Source organism: Caretta caretta, chromosome 11 (assembly GCF_965140235.1).
Source record: "Caretta caretta isolate rCarCar2 chromosome 11, rCarCar1.hap1, whole genome shotgun sequence".
In the NCBI taxonomy this organism is placed as follows: Eukaryota; Metazoa; Chordata; order Testudines; family Cheloniidae; genus Caretta; species Caretta caretta.
In genome coordinates this window covers 38,510,234-38,531,546 of record NC_134216.1, presented here as the reverse complement: position 1 = coordinate 38,531,546, position 21,313 = coordinate 38,510,234, and the positions used below count along the sequence as shown (strand labels likewise).

The following is a 21,313-nucleotide window of genomic DNA, read 5'->3' as shown; positions in this document are numbered from 1 at the left end:
ATGCAGAATCACCCACTTGTCTATATCTATATAGAGTTGTGTTGGATTTCTGGAATGCCATGTTGAATAATTCATGTGAGTCACAGTATGATTAGAACTTTTATTCATTTAGAAAACAAAGCAAACAAACAAAACCCCCGCAAACACAACCTTGATTTGAGCCCAACACATTTTTTCTCTGGGACAATGACTGACTGTTCTTATTTTGTGATTTGCTGTCTATCAAAATTCATTCTCTGGCACTGGATCTTCTCTTTGTCTGCTGCTTGTCGCTATAGATCTCATAGATCTCTACGAGTATTCAAAAGGTACAACTAATTTTCTCAGTAACAAAGGGCGACCTCTCTGTCCTGATCATAAGCTTAGTAAATATTCACGCTCTTTAGCCAATCATACTGATTCTTTCTTCAGAAGCAGATTGTAAACTGCATATTACATACATAAGAAAAACACATCTCGACATTTTAGACTTCTCAGATTGCAAACTCTTAAACTGGTTTCTCTTAGTCTTTTGGGCACTAATGATCACTGATGGGTAGGGTCCCTCATTATAAGGGACATTCCTTATTTTTTCATCTCTGTACAACAAGACTAGGAGTTGCTGAGTGCTGCAAAGAGCAGCAAGAAAAACCCTGGCGAAGTATGTGAATACTGCTTATGAGAATACTACTACTACTACTTTCGGGAGGAGGGGTGGGGCGGGAGTGCTAAGAAAACAGTCCCTTATTTTTGAAATACAATGTTGGCAACCCCACTTATGGGTTTGTACAATGTCTAGAACAATGGGCCCCTGATTCTTGCTGGGGGTTTTGAGTACTGCTGTTACCAAATAAAAATGAAGAACAACACTGGGGCTAAATAGGTGAATGTTTGGAGTCTTTCTGAAAATTTAGAATTTAGATGGGTAGAAATGCTGCAAACCAAAAACACAACCACAAGTTACTGCAAGTCTTGAAGCCTACATCGTTAGGTGATATTTGTGACTTTTGATACCCGATTTAAAAAAATACTATATATCATGACAATGGATTTATGTTTAAAAGTATTAAGAAGACAGATGAGGCATAAGAAAATGGTTGCTCTGAAATTGGCAATTAGCTCCAAACAAAATATTGCTCTCACTCAAACAGCTGTGAAATCCCCAGGGCTCTCTTATTGTAGCCTGATGCTTATTTACATTCTTCTAAAAAAAAAAAAAAAAAGTGTACTTGTGGCACCTTAGAGACTAAAATTTATTTGAGCATAAGCTTTCTTGAGCTACAGCTCACTTCATCGGATGCATGCAGTGGAAAATACAGTGGGGAGATTTATATACACAGAGAACATGAAACAATGGGTGTTACCATATACACTGTAACAAGAGTGATCAGGTAAGGTGAGCTATTACCAGCAGGAGAGTTCGGGGGGGACGACGACACCTTTTCTAGTGATACACAAGGTGGGCCATTTCCAGCAGTTGACAAGAACTTGTGAGGAACAGTGGAACTAATAACTTAGTTAATAAATTAGGCTTGAATAAAGACTGGAGTGGATGTGTCATTACACAAAGTAAAACTATTTCCCCATGTTTATCCCACCCCCCCCCCCCCCGGCACTGTTCCTCACACGTTCTTGTCAACTGCTGGAAATGGCCCACCTTGATTATCACTACAAAAGGTTTCTCTCCTCTGCCCCACCCCCTCTCCCCGCTGGTAATAGCTCACCTTACCTGATCACTCTTGTTACAGTGTGTATGGTAAACCCATTGTTTCATGTTCTCTGTGTATATAAATCTCCCCACTGTATTTTCCACTGCACGCGTCTGATGAAGCGAGCTGTAGCTCACGAAAGCTTATGCTCAAATAAATTTGTTAGTCTCTGAAGTGCCACTTTTCTTTTTGCGGATACAGACTAACATGGCTGCTACTCTGAAACCTTACATTCTTCTGTAATCTTGCAAGTATGATACTGTTGTGATGACATAAATGCAAACTAGTATTGCATAAAAATACATCTCCATGAAGCTGAACTTTCCCAAAGGGTTGCCAATGCCAACTCCTAACCACATATGCACGGTGACATTTTTCTCTAATGAGCTCTCTAATTAACAATATTATTTAAAATTTAATAGATATTGATTAACTGATGCTCCCAACACCTCTGAGTGGTAGGTAAGTATTATTAACTCTCTGAGTACATCTACACAACAATTAAATACCTGAGCCTGGCCCAGGTCAGCTGACTTGGGCTCATGGGGCTTGGGCTGAGAGGCTGTAAAATTGCTATGTAAATGTTCAGCCTCAGGCTGGAACCTGAGCTCTAGGACCTCACGAGTGGGGAGTGCTTTCAAGGCTGGGTTTCCACACTTTGAATACGAGGAGGTATCTCCTCCCACCATGCGTGCATTTCACGCAGCGTTCAGGGAGATTTTTGTCCCCAGACAAACTATCTTTTTGCCAGTTATTGCTGATGCACTTTTGTCCTCACCAGGAGGGATGGGTATATTTCCTTCTCTGAGGATGTCGCTCATGTTGCTCCTCCATGACTCAGACAACAGGGGGTGCGAAATGGTGTTTGTTGGGTAGTCTGATAAAGCTAATCAACATTTGCATAAAACGGGGGTTTGCATAGTAAAAACAACTTCTCATTGAGGTTGTATATTTATTCTATATAACAGGATGACTTACCTGATATGGGTATCCATTCCAGCACTGCCTTGTGTTCCAGAGCCAGGGAGTCTTAAAGAAACAAAACGAAGGGGCATGTTAGTAGTTGTGAAATGAAACAATGCAGTCCCTGGCAGTTAAGATGTAAATGGTTAATATTTTTCAGGGACTAAATCCTGACAGCTGCTGAGCATTTGTATGTCCCCCCACTGGAGTCAATCAGCACTGAGAGTGAGCGCTAGACCCCTCAAAGTTGTGTGTCCCATATTAGAACAACCCACTGTGACATTCTGTACCTCGTGGGAACACCCTATGCTGACAAATTCATCCTTATAAAGTGATTGTTTGGTATCCAATGCAAAGTTTGTCATGTCGGATATCTTCGGAAGGCTCATGATGCACTGAGCATTGTTGTTATAGTGATGTTATAGTAATTGTTGTTACAGAAATGTTATAGTAATGTTATAGGTTATAATTCCATGTATATAGTTATGAGGCTGAAAATGTATCCTCATGGCTTAAAGCAAGCCCAGGCAAAAACTCTCCAAAAGCAGAGGGGCAGTTCACACCACATCAGGCATGTATGGGACAGCCTCACAGGAACAAAGGACACTGGCGTAGGCAACAGCAAAGGATCTGTTGGACCAGGGGTTCTCAAACTAGGGGTCGGGATCTGTCAGCCTCCACCCCAAACCCCACTTCACCTCCAGCATTTATAATAGTGTTAAATCTTTTTAAAGTGTTCTTAATTTATAAGGGGAGTCGCACTCAGAGGCTTACTGTGTGAAAGGGGTCACCACTACAAAAGTTTGAGAATCACTGTGTGGCTCGCATTGAGCCACTCCCCTTCCTTTGGTCAGTTTTGGACTGCGATGAGGTAATGATCACCTGACTCTGAAAGGGGCAGAGGGGTGCAAAGCCAAGAGGGAAGAAAGGACATGATAAAAGGGAGAGATGTTTGCCATGCTCTTCCTCTCTCTTCCACCTATATCTACAGACACCACATCAAGGACTGAAGCACTGATCAAAAGGGAGAGCCTGGCTGAAGGGCAACCAGCCAGCCTGTGGTGAGAAGCATCTAAGTTTCTAAGGGCATTGAAAGTGTTAAGATCAGCTTAGAATGCGTTTTGCTTTTATTTCATTTGACCAAATCTGACTTGTTATGCTTTGACTTACAATCACTTAAAATTTATCTTTGCAGTTAATAAATCTGTTTGATTATTCAATCTGAAGCAGTGTGTTTGGTTCGAAGCATGTCAGAGACTCCCCTTGAGATAATAGGCCTGGTACATATCAATTTCTTTGTTAAACTGACAAACTCATATAAGCTTGCAGCATCTTACAGCATAACTGGGCACTGCAAGATGGAGGTTCCTAGGGTTGTATCTGGAGAGGAGATATTGGCTAGTGTCATTTGGTTGGACAATCCAAGGAGCAGCTTACATGCCAGAGGCTGTGCGTGAACAGCCCAGGAGTGGGGGTTCTCACAGCAGAGTAGGGTAAAGCTGGCTCCCAGAGTCAAGGATTGGAGTGACCTAGCAGATCACCGGTCCAGATAACACCAGGGGGGAACATCATACCCACTCATTCATAAAGAGTTTAACTTGTTCATGAAGGATTTGGGGGCAGTATGTTCTACAAAACAACACACTGTACTTCAGTCATTCTTACAGCTTGTGCACAAGCGGCAAAATCTTGTGTCACACTCTCAGCATCATAGCTAATAAATAATACCTCACTCTTATACAGCATTTTTCTTCAGTAGCTCTCAAAGTGCTTTACAAAGGAGATCAATATAATTACCCTCATTTTACAGATGGGAAAACTGAGGCATGGGGAGGTACAGTGAGTTCCCCAGAGTTACCCAACAGGTCAGCGACGGAGCCAGGAATAGAAGCCAAGTCTCCTGAATCTCACTCCAGTACTCTATTCACAAGGACACACTGTCTAATGGCCCTGTTGGCCTCAAACTGTCAAAATGTTTAGTCAGAATTGCTTCTGCACAGGTTGCTGTTCAGTCCAATCCCAGTTAACCCCAGGAAAGGGGATTATTTCCTCCACCTCCACCCTGACTGTCCTGCCTCCCCATGTAGATCAAATCAAGTCCCTACATGCCTGGTTTTGGTTATCACTGTCCTAAAGGATAGAGGTTGCCATCATACCATATATTCTGCTTGCAGTGATCTCCTAAAGCAAAATGAATACTGAGGGAGAGAAACTCACTGTAGTGTGTAAAATATCAGCTGAATTTTCCATTCAAAAAGGCCAATCCAAAGAAGTCAGAAAGATGTGACAAGAAGGTTCTTGTGGAGATGCATCACTGCTATCCTTAATTTGCTTTCCAGCTATTTGCACAAGATTTAGGTGACTATTTATCCTCCAATTTTTCATGAAAGAATAGAACAAGGAAGTTTCCTTAAATGTCAGTAAATCTATTCTTTCAGCAAGTATTCCTTTGTTCAGTTCAGTAGGGATTTCAGTGTGTTGCAGCACAGACAAAAATAGCAGCAAAGGCCTGATCATCTTAAATTTATTACCAGCTAGTGGAAGAATTTTTCCTCTCTTGAAGAGGTTGTTTACACTGGTATCCCAAAGAGTTGCACCATGCCTTTCTGCTTCCTTAATGTCTAGTATGGTATACCTATGATTTGCAAAATACATGGCAAAACATCAACTTTCAATTTTTTCACACCACACACCAGGAAGAAAAATGTGCTATCAGTTGTCCCGGAACCAGTGCCCTCCCAAAACAGCAACTTTTGGGGGGCTAGAGTAGAATTTTGCAGATAGTATGGGCGCAAGAATGCCTAGTGTTCCAACATGCTACTGTAACTCAAAATTAAGAGTCACTGGCACTGCTTCCCTACAGAAGAAATTTCAAGATGGCAGCCAACAGTGCCTATAAAGGAAAACTAAGCTGGTGAAGCAATTCTATACAACAAAATGGCAGTTGAGTCAGTCAGAGCCCCTTTTCCAGCAAGAACTTTATCTCTGGGTTGCAGAAAACCCAATAAGCACCAAATACTCAGCTGTAGATTTCTTACCCACATATATAGCCTGGAGTTCAGAGACCAGACTTCTCCCCTGTGGTCCCTCCCTTTCTGGAATTCCTGCTTTTTGGGCCATAAATGGAGCACCTATGAGCATAAGTTGCCAGTAACCTATTGTTTGCCAGGGACAAGGTATCTGCACCCCTGAGCAGAGACATTAGGAACAGGTATTTATTTTATAAATCCTACTTGAACATTGATGCTGATTTCAGATAGCTTCTTCCCAAGTATCATGGTCCTAATTGAGGAGCCTGAAGCTGCAATCTTAAAATCACTCAGAGCAAAAGTTTCCAAGCTCTAGTCAAAATATATTAAAAACACTTTGAAATGGGCAGTAGGTGTTGACTTGCTTTTGTAAGAGAAAAAGGACACTAACAAGGGTCATAGGACCAGAGAGAGCTAAGAATCAATACTAATTATAGAAGAGCTAGAAATGTAAAACTGTCAGCTTAGTCAGCAGAACAGTATCATTTTTTATTCTGTCCAACAGTCAGAGCAGTGTAGGAGTTTGAGGGCTGAGTCACTTATTACTACAGAGTCTCCTGATGCAGAAGTGAGTTTATTTACCAGACACTGTATTTGTTTCAACTAGCCTTATTCCACCCAGGGAGCAATATACAATGTATTAGGCTGCTTTAAAACAAACAGCTGAGTTTTAATCCCTTAGTGTCAGTGGATTCCTTTTTCATGCTAGCTCATTGTGTGGACATTTCAACCAAGTCAACAGTAGCAATTTATAAAACTTACAAGCCTATGTACAAAACCTACCTTCTTAGCCTTTACCATGAAAGGCAGCATGTCCTATAGTAGATAGGACACTGCTGTAGGAATTGGGAGACCGACCTAGGTTCTGTTTCTGGCTCTGCCTGCTGTCACACTGACTTGCTGTGTGACCTTGGGCAAGTTACTTCACCTCTTTCCACTCCTACCTTTTGTTCTATTGTTTTTAGACCATGAGCTCTTCAGGACAGGGGCTGTCTCTAAGTGTGTGTATAGTGCCTAGCACAATGGGGTCCTGATCTCTGTTGGGACTCAAGGCACTATGGTAACATAAATAATAATGATGTCTGATAATAATTGAAAAACTATTTCTACTTTATTTGCCTACAAAAATCGGCTTCCCCCAACTGAGTGGAAGAGAAGATTTTTCAAGGTTAAAGAAACTCTGTTGCCAGTGAAGAGATTCAGCTATTAGGTTTTGACAATGGTTTGATTTGGGAAATATTTTTTTCTAATATAGAGTAAATGTGCATTTCTCTCCAACCGCACCCCTGTTCTCAGCCCCTCAGGTGTTCTCTCCAGCCTTAGGGAGCTCTCCATTTTTCTACACTTCTCATGCTGAAGGCCTTGCATTGTAGTCACGCAAACAGAGAAAGGGATTCCCTTAAAAAGTAATCAGCACAGTTTCTTAGTCAACTGCAGAGGTTTATGTTGAGTAAAATGAGGTTCTCATTCCCTCCCAGGTAGCTGAGTGAATTGCATTCCATTGGACAGCTGTGACAAGAGATTATGGGTGAAATCCTGGTTAGTCTCATTGAAGTCAGAGTCTTGCTATTTGACTTCAGTGGGCCGGGATTTCAGCTCAGGAAAGGAAACAGAATTCAGGCCTCCTGCAAAAACCTACAATGCATTAGACTGTGATGTCAATTTGCAATGGTGCTTCCACACAAAAGTTGCAAAAGTTACTGTACCAGCTAGTTATATTGTTTGGTATTCATCCAGGTATTTAAAAAACAAGACAAAATAAAAACAAACAAATACAAAAATCTTTCCCTTCTTTCCACTGTTGTGTTACTAAATTGAATTTTATTGTAAATCAAAAATACCAAAGAGGGCAAGCACACATCCCACTCAATCCATCACACATCCTCTCCCGTTGAACACTCAGTGTTTACACAAAGAAGGATTAAGACACGATCTAAGAAACTCGACTGCACTGCCAATCTAAATTGATTTGCCAAGATTTCCTTTGTACATAAACAGGAAGGATTTTTTGGAGGCACTTGTACTTCATGAAGCACAACTTCAACCTGGGTTTCAGTAGCTCTTGTACAGCGTGAAGCACATTTCTAAAGCTGAAGTACCCATCCACAGGGCTTTACAAAAGAATGTGGACGAGCCGTGGGACAATGGGCTGTATTCAGTTCCTTTATAGAAGCTGAGCTGCTTTACATCCAAATGTAATGAGGGCACAAACATTTTAGTTAATAGGCCTCTTGGATTAGGACACATGCACCCTTAGAGCAATAGGTGTATCCACTAAAATGAGATTTGTGCAGATGAATCCTTTAGGCAACACTGAGTCATGACACACGTTCTCTTAATTTCACCGTTAGTCAGAGCACTCCAGTTCCGACAAAAGCAGAGCTGTGCAATGCAGTGAGTGGGCATCAAGCCAAATAAAGTGGACACTAACTAGAACATTATTCTGGGGTTTAAAGCAGTTGAGAACCAGGCTCCTATTATCTTTAATGATTCTCATCACAGAAAGGATTTGCACTACATGGATGGACAGTATAAATGCTATTAATAATATATTCCCATTTCCAAGTTATGTGAAGAGTTCTAATTAGCTTCTAACTCGAATCTGTCATATAAAAGTATATATGTAGTACCTATATGTTGATGGCGATATTACTTGGCTATTGAAGACAATTTCTAAGTTTAATTTTTTTACTTTATGTTGAAATTAAAAGAAAAGTAACAAATATATACAGAAGGAACAAGCATTCCAGAAGCTGATATGAGGAATCCTTAGCACAGCTAAAGAGTTATACCCAGAAGTCTCTAAGTGATAACTGCATGGAGTTCCTAAAATACAGTACATCTTGAAGCTTTAAGAGTAAAGTTCAAACTTCCTCTTCTCTCTGTTAACAAGAATCATTTCACACAAGCAGTTTACAAGGTTCAAATGACTCAATCTTATTGTACCTCTGTCTCTTCCAGCTGACCTACACAGAAATCCTTCATGGTGAGGAACTAAAGCATGTCCAATTTGCCTGCCTATTGGAATGGAACCCTGAGGGTTTTTTTTTGCCAATAGAAGATGTTCAGATGAGAGTTTGAGTTCTTGTGGACATAAGAGTTTTAATCTCCAATGTTTTGAAGCCTTTAGTATTTGCCCTTTCTCGTTCCTCCTACTCACTAGCCAGCAAAACTTATTGGGCATGAGGGGCTGAGGTGAGGGTGGAGCCAGGGCTTTACTCACCTGCTCCTCACGGGGAGTGGGAACATCAGGCACATAGCCCCTGCTCTCCCCTACGTGCCTAGAGTCACAATCCAAGGTGTAAGGAGGCTGCCCAGAGGGCCCCCTTGTTTGGCCATGTTAGATGCAACCACAATGAAGCCTTTAATAAGATAAACTGTCTACTGGGCTGGGCAAGTGTATAGAACACAGTTAAATGAGATAAAGTTCTTTGGAAATGCAGAACATTTGTTATTGATACATAGAATTAAAGCATGTCTGTCTTATAGCTGCCTAAATTAAAGCCGTTCAAATATCGTCAACCCATTCATTTAGGATAATTCCTACTTTTAGCCAAGTCTGAAAGCAATGACTGCCTTTCACATCAAACTCAACTAGATGTAAGAGATACTTCACCCATTTTCCCACTACCTAAATTATAGGTGCTGGCAAAATATTCACTTTTTTTTTTTTCAAATATTTTGACACATCTTTAGCATTTCTCCAAAGAAACCTTGTTACGGTATTTGCCAATGCAGAGGTTTGCATTCGATTAAACTTTGAGTACTAAATATAATAAGTTACATTAGAGAACACTCAAGGCCCGATCATGAAGGCCGAAAACTCGTCACTAGTTGATGGTGTAAAATACGTATGGTTTCTGCATCTCAGTGAATGACCCAGCACAGAACACTTGCACCCTTCTGAGCCACACAGACCCTCAAAGGCCATGGTTGCAGGCAGCCAGAGTCCTAAATAGAAACAAATGCCCTCTTGCAGCCTTTGCTACCCAGCTCCCTGGACTGGCTTGGAGAATATCTCTACCTCAAATCACTGTTAAGGAAGTGGTGGGATAAATTGGCCCTTTGTTTTCCTTGGGTTAGAAGCCCAGTCCTTTGAAACTCGGAGAGCTATTATGCTGACCACCCCATTAAGGAGAGGTAAAAATCACTGGATGGCAGAATAATTACCCTCACTGAATTACACAGCACTGTGCCAAAGATGAACCCACTAAGTGATCCTGTTTAGCAGACTCAAAGGAGTTCTCCCAGGACAATCCAACCACCATATAAGGTAATACACTGGGGAGGATTCACGGGGGAAGGGATACTATAGAATGCTGAATCAAGAATTCTACAGAAGCTGTAGAAAGGAGATTTGCCACTCAAGTGATTATCCTTCATGCCTGCTTAGTTGTTGAAGCTTCTGGGGTTTCCATGGGCCAACCAGAGGTGAAATTTAGCTGAACTGAGCCCCATTAATGAGCAATCCTCTTTTACCATGTAAATAAAAAGCCAATATATACTATAGCAAAACACACACTGTGCTGTGCAATTGACCCATCCACCTTTGACTATGCTGTAATTTCCTAGGCTGATGTACTGATAAAAGATGCTGACTTCAGAGGGCTCTTTCTACAGTTCATATCACTGGAAGATGGGTGCCTTACACCAGGGGTGGGAAAACTTTTTGGCCTGAGGGCCACATCTGGGTGGGAAAATTGCATGCAGGGCCATGAATGTAAGGCTGGGGCAGGAGTGCGGGGTGTGGGAGGAGTGTGGTGTGCAGGAGGGGTGTGGTGTGCAGGAAGAGGCTCAGGGCAAGGGGTTGGGGTGCAGGAGGGGGTGCAGAGTGTGGGAGGGGGCTCAGGGCAGGGGGTTGGGGTGCAGGGAGTGATGTGGGGTGCACCAAGGGGCTCAGGGCAGGGGGTTGAGGTGCAGGAGGGTTGTGGCAGGGGGTTGGGGTATTGGAAGGATGCCAGGGGGCTCAGGACAGGGGGTTGGATGCAATAGAGGTGCGGGCTGCAGCAGGAGGCTCAGGGAATGGGGTTGGGATGCAGAAGAGGTACGGGGTGCGCCGGGGGCTCAGGGCAGGGAGTTGGGGTGCAGGGTGCAGGAGGGGTGTGGGCTCTGGCCCGGCGCCGCTTACCTTGAGTGGCTCCAGGGTGGCAGCAGCGCACAGCGGGGCTAAGGCAGGCTCCCTGCCTGCCCTGCCCCTACCGCTCCCGGAAGCAGCCGGCACCATGTCCCTGCGGCCCCTGGGAGAGGGAGGGCAGAGAGCTCTGCGCACTGCCCTTGCCTGTGGGTAACTCCCCTGAAGCTCCCATTGGCCACAGTTCCCAGCCAACAGGTGCTGCAGGGACCGCAGGGACATGGTGCCAGCTGCTTCTAGGAGCGGCGCGGGGCCAAGGCAGGCAGGGAGCCTGCCTTAGCCCCGTGGCGCCACAGGGGTGACCATCCCACGGGCTGGATCCAAAGCCCTGATGGACCGGGATCCGGCCCGTGGGCTGTAGTTTGCCCACCCCTGCCTTACACGAATAAACTATGACAAAACACATGCATTAGGATGGGTAGTTCTGGACTATAGTCTCTGTGCAATTGTTGGCAAATAGAAAATCAATCCCCTGCGTGCCACATACAAGCAGCTGCCCTGCCACAGAACAGCTGTACAATTTGTGCAGAGCTGGTTGATATATTTTTGCTGATTTGGCAAAATATGCTGTTGTGTCAAAGCCAAAACATGTCTCAAAATCTGTCAGTTTCCACTAAACTTTCATCAGGGAAGTTTTTGGGTCAGGGACAAAGCAAGAACCTCTATACTGGGTGGTTAGGGCATGATGTGGGTTGCCCATGATTTGAAATGATCTGGCCCGGGATGAAAAACTCTGCGCTAAACCAAGCGGAGCAGGAACTTCAACCTGGGTCTCCCACATCCCAGGCCTGTGCCATAACCACCGGGCTATTGAGTGAGTCTGATCCCCAATAAAAACAAAATTGTTAACCTCCAGTCAGCTTTAATTTTGTGGGCTTGGAATGGGATGAGAGGGATATGAGAAAGTGAGAAAAAAATTCAGAAACTTTACTCTGACTAGGCTCCTTTTATCTCCTCTCCTTTTAAAGACATCTGACCTGTTTTCCCCTCCATATGCTAGCCCTAGCAGTAAGGGCCTTGTTCAGACTGCCACTGACTTACCCGTGCAGTTGTCCACTGAGTCCCTCTTTGTGATCCATCAAGGGCACCCACACTAGGCTCCCAGCTCCTCAGTCATCACCTCTCTTAGGCAGAGACCAGTGCCTCACTCCCCGTTGACTGGGGTTTATCTAGGCTGTGCAGTTCCCTTCCTACACTGTCATATCCCAAGCAGGTCAGACTGCCTAAGCTGGCAAGTGTCTGCATTTCGATTTCTCTTTGAAGGCTATGAACAACATAGTTGCCAGCATTTATGAGTTACCACGCAACTCTTTATAAACAAGCACATTTATTCTTAAGGTGAAAGCATTACCGAGAAAACATACAGAAACAATAAAAGGGCCTATATGCATGCTAAAAGCTTACCTATGAGTAGGTACCAGTCTTATAGGTCCTCAGTAGGTCAAGTACTTTCAACCATTCTCAGGAAGGATTGGGGCCCCCTTAGGACAGAATATCCTGTATGTTTGCTGGATCAGAAAGCAGCCCCTGAATCAGTCCTTTCTTTGTCTGTTGGTTTGTGAAGAATCTAGTTCGAACCAGTTTTTGTGAGCATTCCCAAGTGTTGGTACCTCTCTGGATGTGTTACAACCTGAGTGAATTTGCCTAATCTCCCCCTACTATTCTTAGTTCCTGGAGGGTTGTGGTCACCTTTCCGCAGGGAATTACATATAATCCCTGGCCCACAAACTTAATATAGTAACACCTCCCAAAGATATTGCAGGGAATTGCTGTCTCTGTCACCCAGGGTTCCAGGGGGTGGACCAGATTCCGATATCCATACACATGCTGAATAATACATCCCTCCCTGAACAGTGCCACTGACCCCAGTGGGACTAGCTGTGGAGTAAGGTGTGACTCACCCGGAGTAGGGCTGGCAGAATCTGGCTCTAAGTTATCCAACCAAAACCAGACCAATAGCACAACAAAACAAACTGGAAGGAGGATGCGGGGGGCAGAGGAAGGAAATGGCAAAGCTGAAACAAACACAGCATAAGGCTGTAAGTGTCACACTCACGGTTTGGAATCAGTTTTTGCTGGGCATAAAGTGTCAGTTCTGCCAGCAGTTTTCTATGGATTTTTGCCTTACATGGCGCGAGAGCTCAAATGAAACTTAAGCTTTACCCCACCTTTAGTGCAGCGCCTAGTCAGTGCAGCATGCATGACAATGAAGGATGATAAACAGCTGTTGCGTTTACTGTCCTGTATTAAGGAACAATTCTCTCTCTTTTTCTCTCCTTATATAAAAATCTGTCTAAAACTTTCTGTCAAATATCTCTCTAAATCCATTCGATAAAAGAATTTTATTTTTTCAAGAACTTCTGAGACAGGGCAATGGTGGAGAATTTCAAAACTCTGCAGGAGAAATAATGTGAGAAGTCTGCATGTTAGCCAGGAGCCCTGGGCTGTTTTGCATACATTGTCCTATCCAGTTATCTTTAGAACGGAGACTCTAATTGGACCCAGGCTTCCAAAAGCCCCAAAGCAATGAAATCTGCATGTTTCCCTCAAAGTATTGTTAACATATAGTATGTGAAAGAAAGGTCAAATTTTGATAGTAGAGAAAAAACTGTTATGCTGTACTTCACCTTACATTTGTATTCTATTCCTTAAGCAGTAAGCGGCCTAAGAGGTAGGGCTAAGTGGCTGTCTTACAGCTGAATGCTACTTTTGTAGCTTTTTAAAAAATAAATCAATAAAGAGAGAGTTAGGCTGCAGTTAATCTACAGTGAATCAAGTACAAGAGAGGAGTATTCTCCTGCCCTTCTGTACCTACAAGACCCAGAGTATTTTGAACAAACAGATTCTCAAAGCTAGACATGCACATTTACTTGTGCACATACATTTTCATGCAAACAATTGATGTGTGCATGCAGGTATATGCTTTCACATGCAGCCACTAGGCAACTAGCTGGCCATGCACATCAGATCTTTTGAGTGTATAAACTGGTCCCGTGCAACTTTATGCAAACAAGTGCATAACTTTGAAAATCCGTCCCTCAGTTATTTGCAGAATGGACCAAATTATCTGCCCCAGCTTTCATTTTTGTGTACACACTTTTACTTTGCAACTGTTTCCTCTCCCAAACCTCATTCATATAGTTATTTATGTGCACCACCCAGACACAGCTAGGAAACCAAATGCACAACCAGGACACACACATATGGGTCCTGTAAGCACAAACTTCATGCCGTATTCTGTAAGCACAATCAGATACATACATCAATGTGGACATGCAAACATTAATGCAGACCCGAGACTGGCTGAAGTTTGTATGCTCCATACACTTGAAACAAACAGCATCTCAAAGACAGATTTACATTTTAAGTTATCAAAGACAGTAGCCTCCTGTCAATGTGTGAAAACAGATCACTACTGAATGGCTGAACCACAAATGAGAGTCTCTTGAAGATCTGAATTGAAAGAAATCTTTGCTAAACATTCAGTTAGATAACTGCAATCCTCCAGCTTGGCCAGATGTTTTATCAGAGTACAGTGTGTACTCAAAAGCTTATTGATAAGAAAAATCACATCTCTTGAAAGCGAATTCAATTTAGCCCATGAAAGCTTATGCCCAAATAAATTTGTTTGTCTCTAAGGTGCCACAAGGACTCCTCGTTATTCCCCCAATAAATATTCAAAACAAAATGATACAGTGTTCTCTTCAAAAGCCTCATGTAAATCCTAGTACTGGAGAAGGTTAAAATTACCCTCTGAAATCAGGAACCAATCAGTGGGACCTGGGGAGCCCCTCAATGCCAACTGGCAGAGGCCCCACCATACTGTAACTCATATTAGGCCTGACACACTCAGTACCTGCAACACACTGTTGTCAGAATATGTACCTAAAAGGTGGCATGTAAGATATATGTAAACTGGTGACATGCTGGTCACAAAAATCATTGTGTGATGTATGTACAGTTTGTGTACAAAAAAGAGTTATATATGTGTGTTAGAAATATGTTCTTAAAATGTATATGGCATAAATCCAGGCTGCCCTAGACAAAGAAATGTGTATTTACTAGTTTGATTACTGGAAGAGGACAATGAAAGTGCATTTACATATACTGTAAACAAAGTGAATAAGCTGCAGCTTACAGAGCACATGAAGGGACAGAGTCTGCACCCCAGGAATCCTTCCTGGCTCTTGAGGCAGAGGCAATGGACTTTGGGTAATATAGGGGTAGCAAACAGACAGACATTCTAGTTATCCATCACTTAGGGAACAAAGGGAACAGCATCCTTGGATTCTGTGAATGCTGAGTCCTCTGACCTGGAAAGCTGGAGATGCTGGTAACCTGATTTCAGAGGGTAACTTGAAGGGGAAAGGAGTCCAGGAGAGCTGGCTGTATTTCAAGGAATCCCTGTTGAGGTTACAGGGACAAACCATCCCAATGAGTCGAAAGAATAGTAAATATGGCAGGCGACCAGCTTGGCTTAATGGTGAAATCCTAGCAGATCTTAAACATAAAAAAGAAGCTTACAAGAAGTGGAAGGTTGGACATATGACCAGGGAAGAGTATAAAAATATTGCTCGGGCATGTAGGAATCATATCAGGAGGGCCAAATCGCACCTGGAGCTGCAGCTAGCAAGAGATGTCAAGAGTAACAAGAAGGGTTTCTTCAGGTATGTTGGCAACAAGAAGAAAGCCAAGGAAAGTGTGGGCCCCTTACTGAATGAGGGAGGCAACCTAGTGACAGAGGATGTGGAAAAAGCTAATGTACTCAATGCTTTTTTTGCCTCTGTTTTCACAAACAAGGTCAGCTCCCAGACTGCTGCGCTGGGCATCACAAAACGGGGAAGAGATGGCCAGCCCTCTGTGGAGATAGAGGTGGTTAGGGACTATTTAGAAAAGCTGGACGTGCACAAGTCCATGGGGCCGGACGAGTTGCATCCGAGAGTGCTGAAGGAATTGGTGGCTGTGATTGCAGAGCCATTGGGCATTATCTTTGAAAACTCGTGGCGAACCGGGGAAGTCCCGGATGACTGGAAAAAGGCTAATGTAGTGCCAATCTTTAAAAAGGGAAGGAGGAGGATCCTGGGAACTACAGGCCAGTCAGCCTCACCTCAGTCCCTGGAAAAATAATGGAGCAGGTCCTCAAAGAATCAATTCTGAAGCACTTGCATGAGAGGAAAGTGATCAGGAACAGCCAGCATGGATTCACCAAGGGAAGGTTATACCTGACTAATCTAATCGCCTTTTATGATGAGATTACTGGTTCTGTGGATGAAGGGAAAGCAGTGGATGTATTGTTTCTTGACTTTAGCAAAGCTTTTGACACGGTCTCCCACAGTATTCTTGTCAGAAAGTTAAGGAAGTATGGGCTGGATGAATGCACTATAAGGTGGGTAGAAAACTGGCTAGATTGTCGGGCTCAACGGGTAGTGATCAATGGCTCCATGTCTAGTTGGCAGCCGGTATCAAGTGGAGTGCCCCAAGGGTCGGTCCTGGGGCCGGTTTTGTTCAATATCTTCATAAATGATCTGGAGGATGGTGTGGATTGCACTCTCAGCAAATTTGCGGATGATACTAAACTAGGAGGAGTGGTAGATATGCTGGAGGGCAGGGATAGGATACAGAAGGACCTAGACAAATTGGAGGATTGGGCCAAAAGAAATCTGATGAGGTTCAATAAGGATCCTGACCTTAGGACGGAAGAATCCAATGCACCGCTACAGACTAGGGACCGAATGGCTAGGCAGCAGTTCTGCGGAAAAGGACCTAGGGGTGACAGTGGACGAGAAGCTGGATATGAGTCAGCAGTGTGCCCTTGTTGCCAAGAAGGCCAATGGCATTTTGGGATGTATAAGTAGGGGCATAGCGAGCAGATCGAGGGATGTGATCGTTCCCCTCTATTCGACATTGGTGAGGCCTCATCTGGAGTACTGTGTCCAGTTTTGGGCCCCACACTACAAGAAGGATGTGGATAAATTGGAGAGAGTCCAGCGAAGGGCAACAAAATGATTAGGGGTCTAGAACACATGACTTATGAGGAGAGGCTGAGGGAGCTGGGATTGTTTAGCCTACAGAAGAGAAGAATGAGGGGGGATTTGATAGCTGCTTTCAACTACCTGAAAGGGGGTTCCAAAGAGGATGGCTCTAGACTGTTCTCAATGGTAGCAGATGACAGAACGAGGAGTAATGGTCTCAAGTTGCAGTGGGGGACATTTAGATTGGATATTAGGAAAAACTTTTTCACTAAGAGCGTGGTCAAACACTGGAATGCGTTACCTAGGGAGGTGGTGGAATCTCCTTCCTTAGAGGTTTTTAAGGTCAGGCTTGACAAAGCCCTGGCTGGGATGATTTAACTGGGAATTGGTCCTGCTTCGAGCAGGGGGTTGGACTAGATGACCTTCTGGGGTCCCTTCCAACCCTGATATTCTATGATTCTATGATTCTATGAGTAAGAAAACAGCTTAGGCAAAGATTGTAACTTGCTTGGATCAAGTTTTAGTCACTAAAAAGTGTTTTTATTTTGTTTCGTTTGTAACCAGACCTGTCTCTTTTTCTATTGCTTAGTATCACTTAATCTCCGTTCTTTATTAATAAGCTTGTTCTTGTTTTATTACAACATCATCTCAGTACTGTGTATTAAAGTGAAGTGAGAGTCTTCAGCTAACCTAACAGGTTGGCATGCATTGTGTTTCTTTGAAGACAGCAAATGTAATACTTTCTGTGAGCGTCCAATGGTACTCCTTCTCTGGGAAACTCGGGAACTGGGGTTCATGGATTGTTACTGCAGGGCAAGGTTTAGATTGGCAAAGTCTTGAAGAGTTTGCTGGCAAAGCAGACAAGCTGGTGTGTCAAGGAGCTAACATACACTTCTGGAGCAGCCGAGCTCTTTCTCTTGCTGAGGCAGAGCGATAACATAGTGTCTCACAGTTCTGGGTGTTCTGAGCAGGACATCACAATCAGCTATCATTTTTAACAAACAACTTTATAAACAAGAAAAACAATTACACTTAGCATTTATAGAGAGATGTATGTACAACACATATGTCTGGAGTCTGACAGGCATGAAATTTTGCTATCTGGGTTTACTACCAGGATTTGGATGAAGTTTACTGCATTGACCTTTTTCTGAGAGAGTCTTCGTAGTTTCTAGTCTAAGTACCACAGACATTTTCAGTATATTTTCACTAAAGTCAATATAATAAAACTTTTGGGCACAGTTTTATCCTCATTGCACTAATACACGTCCTGAGGCCAGAAGATGTTTCAGGGTAGAGGGCATACCGGACACTGAGAGTGTCATGTGTGGTCTCTGCCTACGCCCTAGGGGCCAAAGCTTGACCTCAGATACATAAGTGCAATTCTCACTCTCTTAGCTGCATCCCAGGTCAGAATATGGTCTTTATTATCATAAAATTTCCATCCAAAAGAACAAATTTGTATTTTGTTTGCATAAATTGGGACTGAGAAAAAAGCTGCAGTGTCATTGTTGACTTAAAAATACAAAACGTGTAACTATTTCCACCTTCTATATAGTCTACGTGAATTGAAATTAGAGGCTTTTAGTGAACAGTGCCTTTCATATTTACAGTGGAAGGACAATCATTTATAATTAACAGTCATTCCAATCTTTTGGCATGCAATCTCACACGCTTAATGTAAATGGTATCTCAGTCTTCATACAAAAAAAATTGTAATTAAGACCATGAATGCTGGCAATTTTTTTTATTTAACAAATTTATAAGCATTCCTCTTGCATGCCAGTTGTTTTAATAAGTATTCAGTACTCTGATTAGAATTACTTGAATTGCTTTCTTTTTTTCTTGCGTAGCACCTGCATCCTCTCACCATGGTAATGCTGAATTGCTGCTGACATTAGGAAAAAAAGTCAGAATACCATGGCAGCACACAAAACATCCTTCTGTAGTCCCGAGCCTCTATAATGCTACGTTCAGATGAAAAAATTATTCTGCCCATTTATAGTGAAACTAAGAGATTTTCCAGATTCCACAGTAGCCTGGGATTCTTTTGCGGCTTAACGGATGTCTATTTCAGTGGTGACTCTTGTAAGATTCCTTTATTTTAAGCAAACCAGGAACACCTAGCAAAATATTTCCTTTCTTGTGCATTGTGAAACCAAGATTGTCTTGTCCTCTGTGTACAGAAAAAACTATAAATTTTAATTTCTTGGAAAAGAAATCAAAGCTAAACAGCCATGAATTATTCAAAAAGGAAACACTAAAAATGATAAAGGATGCCATAAGAAGATAATCCACTGTTTTTCCCAATAATGTCTTGCAGGAAATTTTCATGTTGATTGTTGTTTTCTTTCTTTCTTTTTTTTTATTAAATATCAGACTCTTGAGTTGTGATCCATATTGTTTAGTGAAAGCATCACTATTGCTTAAGCATTATTAGCTCATAATATAATTAGCTCAATATTTCATCACCTTTGAGAGACTATGCACCCTCCATGCGATCCCTGAAGATCGAAAGATGGCTACATTAATAGCAAAATTGACTGGCAGAGCTCTGGACACATTCAATAAGATGCCTATTGATGATGCTTCAAACTTTGGTAAATTTAAGGAACTGGTTCTGAAACAGTTTCAGGTTACACCTGAAACCTACAGGGTTAAATTCAGGAGTTTTAAGAGGGGATCTGGATTGAGCAATGTGGCTTCTGTAAATGAAGTGAGAGATCTGGTAGATAAGTGGGTGAGGGGGAAAGGGCATTACAAGCTTTGAAGGAATGTGTGATTTGGTTACTCAGGAACAATTCCTGAATATGTGCAGGGATGATGTAAAACAGTATTTGTGGGACAAAAAGGTGGATGCAGTGGGTGAATTAGCTGGGCATGCGAACTCTTACGAGCAAGCACAAGCTGCCATTAAACAGAAACAACTGGCTGAGGGGTGCAGGGTTGAGGGGAAGCAGAATCACCGTTTTACCCCTGGGGAAAAAGAGGCTGGGTGTTCACCTCCCCATTCCCCTGTTACTCGTCCCAAGTCTCCTGTACAAGCAGAAGCGCCCAAGAGGGGCTCTCACTGTAAGTCCACTGAGCACCCGAGGAATAAGTGTCCCTTGCTGAGTGGAAACAGGCAGCAAGTAACACATGGAGCTGCTACCTCTCAGAGCCAGGCTGCGGCCTCTTTCCACACAGGATTTGTAAAGCTTGCTTCTACACAACCAACCAATGAGCATATGCATGCTGTTAAAATCAATGGTAAAGTGCTTCTTGAACTGAGGGACACAGGTGCCGAGATTTCTGTGGTCAGGACAGACCTGATTCAGGAGAAGGATTTGTTGCCAGGTAAAATGGCAGAATTAGAACTGGTGGGAAGTTACAAAGCACTGTGATGGGTTGGATCTCGGAAACCCACTTGAGGCTGCCACCTGATGTGCCAAGACTACTTCTGCCTCTGCTTTCCCTGCCAGCTTGGGACTCTAGCACCCTGTCTTGCTGAGCCAGACACGCCAGCCTGCTCCAACATAGACCCAGGGTCTGAACCACGTGCCCCAAAGCTGCAGACTTAACTGAAAGCAGTTTAAGAAATGTTCCTGTCTTTGACACTCAGATGCCCAGCTCCCAGTGGGGTCCAAACCCCAAATACATCCATTTTACCCTGTATAAAGCTTATCCAGGATAAACTCATAAATTATCCACCCTCTATAACACTTATAGAGAGAGATGCACAGGTGTTTGCCCTCCCCTCCAGGTATTAATACATACTCTGGGTTAAGTAAAAAGTGAGTTTATTAAATACAGAAAGTAGGATTTAAGTGGTTCCAAGTAATAGCAGACAGAACAAAGTGAATTACCAAGCAAAATAAAACAGAACATGCAAGTCTATGTGTAATCAAACTGAATACAGGTAAAACCTCACCCATAGAGGAATTCCAATAAGCTTCCTTTTACAGACTAGTCTCCTTCTAGTCTGGGTCCAGCAATCACTCACACCCCCTGTAGTTATTGTCCTTTGTTCCAGTTTCTTTCAGGTATCCTTGGGGGTGGAGAGGCTCTCTCTTGAGTCAGCTGAAGACCAAATGGAGGGGTCTCCCCCGGGCTTAAATAGACTTTCTCTTGTGGGTGGAGACCCGCTCCTCTCTCCCAGACAGGCAGCCAGCAGGACCTGCACGGCGGGAGCCCGGGGGCGGGGCCTAGGCTGCCACTGCCCTGCTACCTGGCCCCTGCGGCACAGGTAACACATTGTGGGCCGCGTATGTAAACATCAACATTTCTTGTCCATTTTATTTCTTTGCTGAAAAGAAGTTTAAATGCTCCCTCCATTATCCATATAGCATGAAAAGAAGAACAACAAACGTGCAACGGAGTGCATTTGTCTGGAACAACCGGACCGGTTTTTGTTTTGGCATCACAACTGTATTTCCATAGACATGCACTGAGCTTGTCTGGGACCCTCAGTAAACACTCATTGTAGCAGCATGCTCTAGGGGCAGTGGTTCTCAACCAGGGGTACGTGTACCCCTGAGGGTAGATCAGCTC

The 21,313-nt window shown here is 43.2% G+C and overlaps 1 protein-coding gene across 2 annotated transcripts in view; it reads right to left on the bottom strand.

Moving 5' to 3' along the window:
- Positions 1-21,313, bottom strand: part of CERS6 (ceramide synthase 6) — a 217,068-nt gene that overhangs the window by 47,268 nt on the left and 148,487 nt on the right. For both annotated transcript variants that reach the window (XM_048869580.2, XM_048869582.2), the window contains exon 5: positions 2,667-2,717. In XM_048869580.2, the coding sequence (XP_048725537.1) occupies positions 2,667-2,717 (51 nt within the window). The remainder of the gene's footprint in view (positions 1-2,666; positions 2,718-21,313) is intronic.